The sequence below is a fragment of the Oncorhynchus mykiss genome, chromosome 6 (assembly GCF_057628025.1).
Source record: "Oncorhynchus mykiss isolate SJ-2025 chromosome 6, ASM5762802v1, whole genome shotgun sequence".
NCBI lineage: Eukaryota > Metazoa > Chordata > Actinopteri > Salmoniformes > Salmonidae > Oncorhynchus > Oncorhynchus mykiss.
Genome location: NC_143027.1, coordinates 31,937,714 through 31,949,293, shown reverse-complemented (window position 1 = coordinate 31,949,293; position 11,580 = coordinate 31,937,714). Strand labels below are relative to the sequence as shown.

Here is an 11,580-nt window from a genome sequence, read left to right as displayed (position 1 = left end):
TTGTTCACTTTGCCAAGTGTGTTTGTGTAGCTACCATTGCTTTAAAGTGGCAGGGCTCAGACTAGCCCTGAGACATGGCTATAGACACCTGTGGTATTTTAACCATCTTCTCTGTGTGGATGTTACAGGAAGGATTTTGGATGTTTTTATTTATATCTTAAACGGGTACAATACACAATAATCATCATCTCAGAACCTAGACATGAGTCTATGCAGAAGTGCTTTTTACCCTGATATCACCTTCTTTAACACATACGCACACAGCCCAGACAGCTTCAACAAGAGAATCCTTTACCAAAGGTGCTTTTTATATGCAACAATTTCACCTGCAAATATCCATCAGGGACGATAATGTACTACCTCTATAGCTATCGTACATCTGTAGTAGTAAAATAATACAATTCCTTGATAAAAATGTATAACATTGTTTGATGCAACTGCATAAAGTAGCTTGTTTAGGGCCATCTTCAAATGATTTAAATAGCTGTGCCTTGCTGTTTCACGATTGGTTCCCCTTCTCAGAAGTTGGAACTATATACAGTGGGGCAAAAAAGTATTTAGTCAGCCACTAATTGTGAAAGTTCTCCCACTTAAAAAGATGAGAGAGGCCTGTAATTTTCATCATAGGTACACTTCAACTATGACACTGTTGCTGGTATTTTGGACCATTCCTCCATGCAGATCTCCTCTAGATCAGTGATGTTTTGGGGCTGTTGCTGGGCAACACGGACTTTCAACTCCCTCTAAAGATTTTCTATGGGGTTGAGATCTGGAGACTGGCTAGGCCACTCCAGGACCTTGAAATGCTTCTTACGAAGCCACCCCTTCGTTGCCAGGGTGGTGTGTTTGGGATCATTGTCATGCTGAAAGACCCAGCCACGTTTCATCTTCAATGCCCTTGCTGATGGAAGGTTTTCACTCAAATCTTACGATACATGGCCCCATTCATTCTTTCCGTTACACGAATCAGTCGTCCTGGTCCCTTTGCAGAAAAACAGCCCCAAAGCATGATGTTTCCACCCCATGCTTAGGTATGGTGTTCTTTGGATGCAACTCAGCATTCTTTGTCCTCCAAACACGACAGGTTGAGTTTTTACCAAAAAGTTATATTTTGGTTTCATCTGACCATATGACATTCTCCCAATCTTCTTCTGGATCATCCAAATACTCTCTAGCAAACTTTAGACGGGCCTGGACATGTACTTGCTTAAGCAGGGGGACACGTCTGGCACTGCAGGATTTGAGTCTCTGGCGGCGTAGTGTGTTACTGATGGTAGGCTTTGTTACTTTGGTCCCAGCTCTCTGCAGGTCATTCACTAGGTCCCTCCGTGTGGTTCTGGGATTTTTGCTCACCGGTCTTGTGATCAATTTGACCCCACGGGGTGAGATCTTGCATGGAGCCCCAGATCGAGGGAGATTATCAGTGGTCTTATATGTCTTCCATTTCCTAATAATTGCTCCCACAGTTGATTTCTTCAAACCAAGCTGCTTACCTATTGCAGATTCAGTCTTCCCAGCCTGGTGCAGGTCTACAATTTTCTTTCTGGTGTCCCTTGACAGCTGGTCTTGGCGATAGTGGAGTTTGGAGTGTGACTGTTTGAGTTTGTGGACAGGTGTCTTTTATACTGATAACAAGTTCAAACAGGTGCCATTAATACAGGTAACGAGTGGAAGACAGAGGAGCCTCTTAAAGAAGAAGTTACAGGTCTGTGAGAGCCAGAAATCTTGCTTGTTTGTAGGTGACCAAATACTTATTGCCCACCATAATTTGCAAAAAAATCATAAAAAATTCTACAATGTGATTTTCTGGATTTTTTTTTCTTATTTTGTGTCATAGTTGAAGTGTACCTATGATGAAAATTACAGGCCTCTCTCATCTTTTTAAGTGGGAGAACTTGCACAATTGGTGGCTGACTAAATATTTTTTTGCCCCACTGTAGTTGTTTCTAAGCCATATTATTTAAAATTCAGTAGGAAATCAAAATGATCGATAATGTGTTGCAAATAGCATTTTATTATTTTTTTAAAAGAAGAAAAAAAAAAGTATATTTTCCCAATTGGTAGTTTAGTCTTGTCTCATCGCTGTAACTCCCGTCCGGACTCAGGAGAGGCGAAGGTCGAGAACAGTACGTCCTCTGAAACACGACCAAACTGCACTGTTTCTTGACATAATGCCCACTTAACCCGGAAGCCAGCCACACCAATGTGTCAGAGGAAACACTGTACACCTGGGGACCTTCTCCGTGTGCACTGCGCCCGTCCTGCCACAGGTGCGCGGTGGGACAAGGACATCCCTGCCAATTGTGCGCCGCCCCATGGGTCTCTCGGGTTGTGGCCGACTGCGAAAGAAACTGGGCTCGAACCCAGAATCTCTAGTGGCACAGGTAGCACTGCGATGCACCACTGTGTCACTCGGGAGGCCCACAAAAGAGCACATTTTATACAATTGACTCACAACCAGTCCAGACAGCAGTTTCTCACTACGAGACACTACATTCACATTGATTTAAAGGAGAAAATTCCCTTAAAGTGCTACTGCATCTTTTTTTCATTTTTTTACTCCTTGTCAGTACATGGGTTACTTTAAAACTGTGTCACTGTTATTTCTGTATATGTGTGTAATTGTTTTTTGTGGACCCCGGTAAGAGAAGCTGGTCCTTATGTAACAGCTAATGGCGATCTAAATATAAAAAAATATAGTCAGTGTAAACAGACAAAAGTTAAATCACAGTCTGATTGGTTCCAACTCCGTTAAGGCACAGTGTGATTGGCTGTGACTCCATCTCTCCCAGGAAGAGGAAAGTCTCTCAGGTCTCGAACCCGTCTGGTCAGTATTCACAGGTGGCTCTATCAGACTGGTCCAAACCATCTCGTACAGGCTTCAGATGTGGATAAAGCCGAACTCTGTGAGCAGCGCAACCAGGAGGAAGACTGCATAGAAGAGCAGGAGGAAGATTCCATAGGCCGGGCCCAGGTGGAAACAACACAGAGGAACTAGGATGAAGGAGAAGACCAGAGAGAGACCCAGAGAACCTGCTAGAACCCAGGTCAACAAACCCTCTGGTTCCAACTGGGTGGTGTAAAGGGGTGGGGGTTAGAGCGAGAGGGGGGGTGGAGAAAATAAATTAGAAACTAACCTTTGGCACATTTTAACACACAAATAAAATCAAGCTGTTGCAAGAGGGGAGTACCAGTCCAATTCAATTCTCTGGTCACTACCTCTACAAAATGCTTATTTCAGACAGTTACAAACAGCTTATATACAGTACCAGTCAAAAGTTTGGACACACCTACTCATTCAAGGGTTTTTCTTTATTTGTATTATCTACATCGTAGAATAATAGTGAATACATCAAAACTATGAAATAACACATGGAATTATGTAGTAACCAAAAAAAAGTGTAAAACAAATCAAAATATATTTTATATTTGAGATTCTTCAAAGTAGACACCCTTTGCCTTGATGACAGCTTTGCACACTCTTGGCATTCTCTCAACCAGCTGCATGAGGTAGTCACCTGAAATGCATTTCAATTAACAGGTGTGCCTTGTTAAAAGTTAGTGCAATTTCTTACTTTCCTTAAGGCACTTGAGCCAAACAGTTGTGTTGTGACAAGGTAGAGGTGGTATACAGAAGATAGCCCTGTTTGGTAACACATTATGGCAAGAAAAAAATCAAATAAGCAAAGAGAAACGACAGTCGATCATTACTTTAAGACCTGAAGGTCAGACAATCTGGAAAATTTGAGGACAGCCACAGGAAAGGAAGACCCAGAGTTACCTCTGCTGCAGAGGACAAGTTCATTAGTTACCAGCCTCAGAAATCGCAGCCCAAATAAATGCTTCAGAGTTCAAGTAACAGACACATCTCAACATCAACTGTTCAGAGGAGACTGTAGACAGGTGGAAATCTGTAATTTGGTCTGATGAGTACATATTTTAGATTTTAGGTTCGAAAGACTGTGTCTTTGAGAGACGCAGTAGGTGAACGGATGATCTACGAATGTGTGGTTCCCACCGTGAAGCATGGAGGAGGTGTGAAGGTGTGGGGGTGCTTTGCCGGTGACACTGTCAGTGATTTATTTAGAATTCAAGGCACACTTAACCAGCATGGCTACCACAGCATTCTGCAGCGATACGCCATCCTATCTGGTTTGCGCTTAGTGGGACTATCATTTGTTTTTTAACAGGACAATGACCCAACACACCTACAGGCTGTGTTAGGGTATTTGACCAAGGAGAATGATGGAGTGCTGCATCAGATGACCTGGCCTCCACAATCACCCTACCTCAACCCAAATGAAATGGTTTGGGATGAGTTGGACCGAAGAGTGAATGAAAAGCAGCCAACAACTGCTCAGCATATGTGGAAAATCCTTCTAGACTGTTGGAAAAGCATTCCAGGTGAAGCTGGTTGAGAAAATTCCAAGAGTGTGTATAACTGTCATCAAGGCAAATGGTGGCTACTTTGAAGAATCTAAAATATATTTTGATTAGTTTAACACTTTTTTTGGTTACAACATGATTCCATGTGTTATTTCATAGTTTTGATGTCTTCACTATTGTTCTACAATGTAGACAATATTAAAATGAAAGAAAACCCCTTAAATGGATAGGTGTGTCCAAACTTTTGACTGGTACTGTGTATATATACACTGAACAAGAATATAACAAAAATAAAAGCAATATGTAATGTTTGTCCAATGTTTCATGAGCTGAACTAAAAGATCCCAAAATGTTTTCATACGTACTAATTTTGCTCACATTTTTTTTGCACAAATGTGTTTACATCCCTGTTACTGAACATTTCTCCTTTGCCAAGATAATCCATCCACCTGACAGGTGTGGTATCATGAATCTGATTAAACAGCATGATCATTACACGGTGCACCTTGTGCTGGGGACAATAAAAGGCCACTAAAATGTCCAGTTTTGTCACAAACCACAATGCCACAGATATTTCAACGTTTGAGGGAGTGTGCAATCGGCATGCTGACTCCAGGAATGTCCACTAGAGCTGTTGCCAGAGACTTTAATGTTAATTTCTCTACCATAAGCCGTCCCTGACGTTGTTTTAGGGGATTTGGCCAACCGGCCTCAACCGCAGACCACGTGTATGGCGACGTGTGGGCGAGGGGTTTGCTGATGTATACATTGTGAACAGGGTGCTCGATGGTGGGGTTATGGTATGGGCAGACAACGAACATAATTGCATTTTATTGATGGTCATTTGAATGCACAGAGATACTGTGACGAGATCCTGAGGCCCATTGCCATGCCATTCATCCGCCGCCATCACCTCATGTTCACAGGATGTTCGTGGCACCTTAATTGGGGAATAGGCTCGTGGTAATGACTGGTGCGGAATCAGTGGAATGGTATCCATTTGCTCCCTTCTGGCCATTATTATGTGCCGTTCTCCCCTCAGCAGCCTCCACTGCTCATGTTTCAGCATGATAATGCACGGCTCCATGTCCCAAGGATCTGTACACAATTCCTGGAAGCTGAAAATGTCCCAGTTCTTCCATGGCCTGCATACTCATCAGACATGTCAGCCATTGAGCATGTTTGGGACGCTCTGGATCGACACGTACGACAGCGTGTTCCAGTTCCTACCAATATCCAGCAACTTCGCACAGCCATTGAAGAGGAGTGGGACAACATTCCACAATCAACAGCCTGATCAACTCTACACGAATAAGATGTGTCGTGCTGCATGAGGCAAATGGTGATCACACCAGATACTGAGTTTTTTTTAAAGGTATCTGTGACCAACAGATGCATATCTGTATTCCCAGTCATAATGAAATCCATAGATTAGGGCCTAATGAATTTATTTCAATTTACTGATTTCCTTATATGAACTGTAAGAACTCAGTCAAATATTAGAAATTGTTGCATGTTGCGTTTATATTTTTGTTCATATATGAGGTGAATGGTACTGAAGCTAAGAGCAGACGTACCGTCACCACTGGCTCGTTGTTAAACATCTGTATCAGACAGCCAATGCCCACTCCAATCAGCATGTCTGAAAGGAACATGATCAAGGGCAGAAACATGATGCACAAATGACTGCATGGACCTACACGTAGCAGACACACACGCACTCGCTTTTAACTTGTACAAACACACATCCAGCAGACACACACACACTCGCTTTTAACTTGTACAAACACACATCCAGCAGAGACACACGCACTCGCTTTTAACTTGCACAAACACATCCAGCAGACACACACACACTCGCTTTTAACTTGTACAAACACACATCCAGCAGACACACACACTCGCTTTTAACTTGCACAAACACATCCAGCAGACACACACACACTCGCTTTTAACTTGTACAAACACACATCCAGCAGACACACACGCACTCGCTTTTAACTTGCACAAACACACATCCAGCAGACACACACACACTCGCTTTTAACTTGCACAAACACACATCCAGCAGAGACACACGCACTCGCTTTTAAGTTGCACAGCAGACACACAAAAGGATACTAAAGATGATTCCCCCAAAGCAGGCTGATAATGCCATCCGTGGGTAGCCCTGGCGAGCGATGGTGATGTCAGAAAAACAATCTAGGAACCGAAACAAACAGATTCAACACCACAATAAGTAAGCAGTCTGTTTGTCTTTTGTATATCTTTTGTATATTTAGTAGGTGAGGGCAGCGGTAACCGCAGTGTGTGTGTGTGTCTCACCCCCAATGCTATTTCCCCAGGCCAGCAGTGTGAGACCCAGTAAATTGTTGGAAAGACTAAGGACCACACCGAGCATGTGCAGGATACTGACCACCTCCGAGGCTGCAGCACTGATCCACATCGCACTCACCACAAAGCCCAACAGAGAGAACACCTATTGAAAAAACACACACATTATACAAACACCACAACACCTAGCAGAAACAAAAACAGCGACAGAGTGAACGAATGAGTCTGTGTGTCTTACTAAGTGGTATGCCGGTGGCTGGTCGTTAGAAGTGGTGAGGAAGACTATGGCGGAGAGGAAGAGGCCAAAGAGCAACGTCAACGCCCAGACAGGAAACTGACCCTCGATCAGATACAAACCGTCTATAGAGAGAGAGAACACCAGTCAATTAACACACTTCCTCTGGAGAGGAATAGAGATGAAGGTTCTTTGACCCCACACAGGCATGCAGACTCACACTCTCCGGAGCTGAAGGTGAGCACACAAACCAGCGGCGCAGTGATAAGGTGGAGGCAGTTTAATGGTCTTCTCCAGTTCCTGTCTTCTTTGTCAGGATCCACCACTGGAACAGTCAGCAGCAGCAGCAACTCCAGTGGCATCTATGGGGGGGAACTGCAGCTCAGCAACCACTCGCACTCAAACACACACTGATGCTCCTGTCAAGCTCTAGCTCTGTTTCCAACCCTTGTCCATTCCCCTTACCCTTAACCCTAATTCCTACAGATCTGCAAATGAAAAGTGCAAAGACACACATTCAGATCTGCAACCAGCAAATCGCACACATACATTCATGCACACACACCTTCACTATTTTCACAGTCCTCCAGCGCCAGGTCTTCCTCCTCCAGGTCCTGCTGTCCACCGGGTTTAGAGAATTCAGCAGGATGGAACTGGTCGACTCACAGTAGGGAAGCAGGGGACGGTACTCACTGTCTATACACGCACACACACACACACTCGACTGAATTGGTTCTCGTAGCACACCCCAGAGGTATAACTTAGTGGAATGTGCACAGTGACTGTGGTTGTTACCATAGCCCTCCTGGATGCTGCCATTAGATAAAATAGGAGCCTGGTCTGACTCAGATGTCTGGAGCTCTGCAGAGAGAATCAACTGTCAGACACACAGGGTGTAGGTGTGTGTGTGTGTGTGTTAGTTCTGCTATACTTGTGGGGACCTAAAAATCCCCCAAAGTCCCCACAAGGTTAGTAAAACAAGGAAAATTCTCCCTCTGGGGAACATTTCCCACGTCCCCATGAGTACAAAGGCTATTTTAAGCTTATGGGATAGGTTAGGGTTAGGGTTAGCATTTGTGTTAGGGCTACAGTTATGGTAAGGGTTAGGCTTAAGGGTTAGGGTTAGGGTAAATAGGACTTTGAATGGATAATACAGTTTAGGTCCCCACGTGGACATAAGAACATAATATGTGTGTGTGTGTCACCTGGTGCGTGTGTTGAGCTCTGGATGGAACTTCTAGTTGCTGAGTGTTTCTGATGACTATAGATGTAGGCACTCACAATGACTGTTACCACATACACCACATACAGCCCAAGGTACCCTGCAGAGAGAAACACAGACAAACACTTATTCCACCCCAACCATCAGCGTGACTAGTCCTCCTACCTTCTGAAGTACATGGAACACAGTGTCTATGAATCAAGAAACGTCTGGTGTTGTTTAGCTCCCAGGGTAATGTTGAATGTGGTCTGTCTGTCTGTCTGTCTGTCTGTCTGTCTGTGTACCTAGTGTCTCTCCCAGTGATATAGTTCCTCTGTAGAGGATGATGAAGGTCCAGAAGACTGCAGCCATGTAGAAGATGACATCCCGCAGGAAGGGGCGGGACGCTACTGTGAAGGGTTTGACCAATGACACAGACCCGGCGACCACCGTGGTTACAAAGATACCCGCTCCTATGAATGAAGGGAGCGAGGGATTAAACTCTGTGTGTGTTTACGGAACAGTGCACCTACAGCCAGGCAGTGTGTGTGCATGTACCAAACAGTGCACCTATAGCCAGGCAGTGTGTGTGCATGTACCAAACAGTGCACCTATAGCCAGGCAGTGTGTGTGTGTGCATGTACCAAACAGTGCTCCTATAGCCAGGCAGTGTGTGTGTGTGCATGTACCAAACAGTGCTCCTACAGCCAGGCCAGCGGTGTGTGGACGGGAGAAGGCCACAGTGGCACTGAAGACATCTGGAGCTCCGTTTCCTAGCGCCAGGAACGTCACACCCTGACACATACATTTAGGGAAAACACTTCTGGTACTGGAGTAGAGTTTGTCCATGAGTATGTGTGTCTGTGTGTAACAATGGTGATTATTTAAGCACATTTGAAGCAAACTGCATGGAAATATGTTGTGTGTGTGTGTGTGTGTAGAGAGAGAGAGAGAGAGAGAGAGAGAGGCCTGTAGAAGGATACAGCCACGTTGTGTGTGAGTCGAAGGCTGGAGGAGATGGCTGAGAGGTTGGGACAGAAGCTGCAGAGAGAATAAACACAAAGATACACCTTCAAACAAACAATAGCTAACATAGAACACACCCTGACAGAGTCCAAACACTGTCCAAATATTTCTGTGCCGTTTACTTTCAATCAAACACTGCTCTGTTCATTGGTTGATACCACTGCTTCTGCTTTCACTGTTCAAACACAAAGAGCAGCTGCTCTGTCTGTGATACATGTGATCAATCACATGACCTGATCACAAATGTTAGAGGTGAACAGAAACACTGCAACTCTTATCTCCCTGAGAGGAAAACAAAAGACACACACACACACCTTAACCATGACACACTTATCTCCAGTGGTCAAGGGACTACTGGATGTAATGCTGGAGATACTACTGTTGTAACTGCAGTCAGCGGAACACAATTACAAACCATACCTATCCCTTTACAGCCAGTGTACAGGTAGCGAGAGAGAGTGTTACAAAACTCATGTTCAGTAAAGATATGTTGGAAACAGAACATGTGAGAGAAACTTACAACTTTGACGCAGTCAGTCCGAGAACTATGAACAAGATTAACAACCAGATAATCTGTAGAGAGGTGGGGAAAGAGATTAGTTAGATTTGTTTTCTGACATGGCTGAAATGTCAGTGTTTATAAAATAACTTTCATATCGACAAGCAGGTATTGAGTCTCTTTCTCCCCCCAAAAATCACTGGTATATACGACTAGGTTTATGGGGTAAACAGTGTAAAGTGTGCAGTATTGAGCCTATGAGGTGAATACAGTATGGGCCTATGGGGAGTAAGTAACCCAGACTAACTCAGCTCTGTGAGAAGAAGTCCTGAATTAAACCCTGACTCATGAGTTTTACTGCATGGCTCAGTTTGAGGAAGCTCTACTCAGAACAAGGGGAAGTGGCAGCTTTTATTCGTGTTCATGATACTAGCCCAGATTGAGGTTGCTTCAGATTCCTTATTTGAATGCATGTAGGTAATTCTGATTAAGAACACTTGCTAATGACAAATTTGTGTATAAAGCCTGTAATAACGCATGTAATAATGGTCTGCACACGCGAGCAGACACACACACACAGTGTGCTTACGCAGAGTGTGATAGTGAGGGGTGTTAGGTTGGGTGGTAGTAGACAGAAGGCCATCTTGAGGTAGTTGATGAAGCTGTCTTCCATACTGCAGTCTGGAGTGGCCTTCACAAACGCACATCGATCAGCAGCACTCAGGTTCATCACAATGTCACACTGAAAGACACACACACAAATACTTAATTACTACATCACACTGGAAGAGAGGGGAAGCTTTCAAATAAATACATCGTCATCAATGATCTACTGCACTGAGCAGAACACACTTGTACGGAGAAGAAAAGAAAAAGTATGAAATGAATGCACTCACTACTGTAAATCGCTCTGGGTAAGCGCGCCTGCTAAATGACTAAAATATCAAATGTTAACGTAAAATATAACAATATGGTTGATGTCATGTGTTATTTCATTGCAGTGCAGATGAAGGAAATGAGAGAAGGATTTAAAACACTCGAAAAATAATATCAAATTGAACTTAAATCAAAAAGGTTGCCCTCACATACAGCGGTCACGAGACCAGATACAACATGCGCATGCATGCCTACTTGAATAGTTGGCCAGTTGTGTAGCTATTGCTCAACACCACTTAAACGTGACAAATCAGATCAACAAGATTTTTTTCAGAAGAAAAAATAGCAATTTCAGGGTGCATCTGTCGGGAAAATTGAGTTACAAAGCTTGAGATTCAAGGTTGAAATCTAATTAGTTACCAGACTAACCTCGTCTGTGTTTCCCTGACGTAACATCACGGAGTGTGTGTCCACCATGGTCCCCATAGAGAGCAGGTCAGAACCGTCGGCGGATCGGTCTGGAGACGGAACTATCCCGGTCCCAGAATCACCGGAGCCCAAAACATGGCGACAGTGACACCACAACAGCAGCAACACGGATATAAATACAACCCGAGATGTCATATTTTACTCCGTCCAGGAAATACATCCATTCCGATTCCTTGCCACATCAGACTAGTGGGAGGTGGGTTTGGTGGTTTGGATTAGACCTGAGAATAGAATACTGGAGAATTGAAAGTGTTCCTTGTTGCTGTAAACTAAATGTTGCAGTGACAGATGGAAGGCACCCTGATCAGCAATAATTCATAACAGAGCTTGCTTGACCAACCCTTTGTGACAGCCAACTCTTTATGTTGTAAGCTACTCGCTACAAATAAGCGCGGAAAGCTCGTTTTTTTCTAGTTGTTGACATTATATCAGTTCTAGTTTTCAAAAACGTCCGTGAACAATATGTACCAAAACGTCTGACTCGCGGTCACTCCTCCAAGGGTACGTCATCAGTTAGACTAAACTCTGACGTCC

General features: G+C 44.0%; 1 protein-coding gene across 2 annotated transcripts; it reads right to left on the bottom strand.

Annotated features, from left to right (window-relative positions):
* Positions 1-132: 132 nt before the first annotated feature.
* Positions 133-11,580, bottom strand: LOC110525755 (mitochondrial sodium/calcium exchanger protein). 2 transcript variants are annotated; one of them, XM_036979893.2, is made up of 15 exons: positions 10,987-11,580; positions 10,271-10,423; positions 9,703-9,755; positions 9,140-9,197; positions 8,846-8,951; positions 8,462-8,629; positions 8,161-8,277; positions 7,751-7,816; positions 7,521-7,651; positions 7,176-7,317; positions 6,959-7,080; positions 6,712-6,865; positions 6,508-6,588; positions 5,964-6,028; positions 1,995-3,070 (listed from the first exon to the last, which is right to left on the bottom strand). In XM_036979893.2, exons 1-15 carry the CDS (start codon positions 11,179-11,181, stop codon positions 2,882-2,884), a joined length of 1,800 nt encoding a protein of 599 aa, XP_036835788.2. In that variant the 5' UTR covers positions 11,182-11,580; the 3' UTR covers positions 1,995-2,881. The 2 variants fall into 2 exon arrangements, with proteins under 2 accessions (XP_036835787.2, XP_036835788.2); XM_036979892.2 differs by having other exon boundaries at positions 133-3,070; positions 7,521-7,816; positions 10,987-11,567.

Coding starts and splice junctions, on each gene's coding strand:
- LOC110525755 (XM_036979892.2), bottom strand. CDS start 11,181: ATGACATCTCGGGTTGTATTTATATCCGTGTTGCTGCTGTTGTGGTGT. Junction 7,318..7,520: donor GGACTGTGAAAATAGTGAAG/GTGTGTGTGCAT, acceptor TCCCCCCCATAG/ATGCCACTGGAGTTGCTGCT. Junction 3,071..5,963: donor ACAACGAGCCAGTGGTGACG/GTACGTCTGCTC, acceptor TACACCACCCAG/TTGGAACCAGAGGGTTTGTT.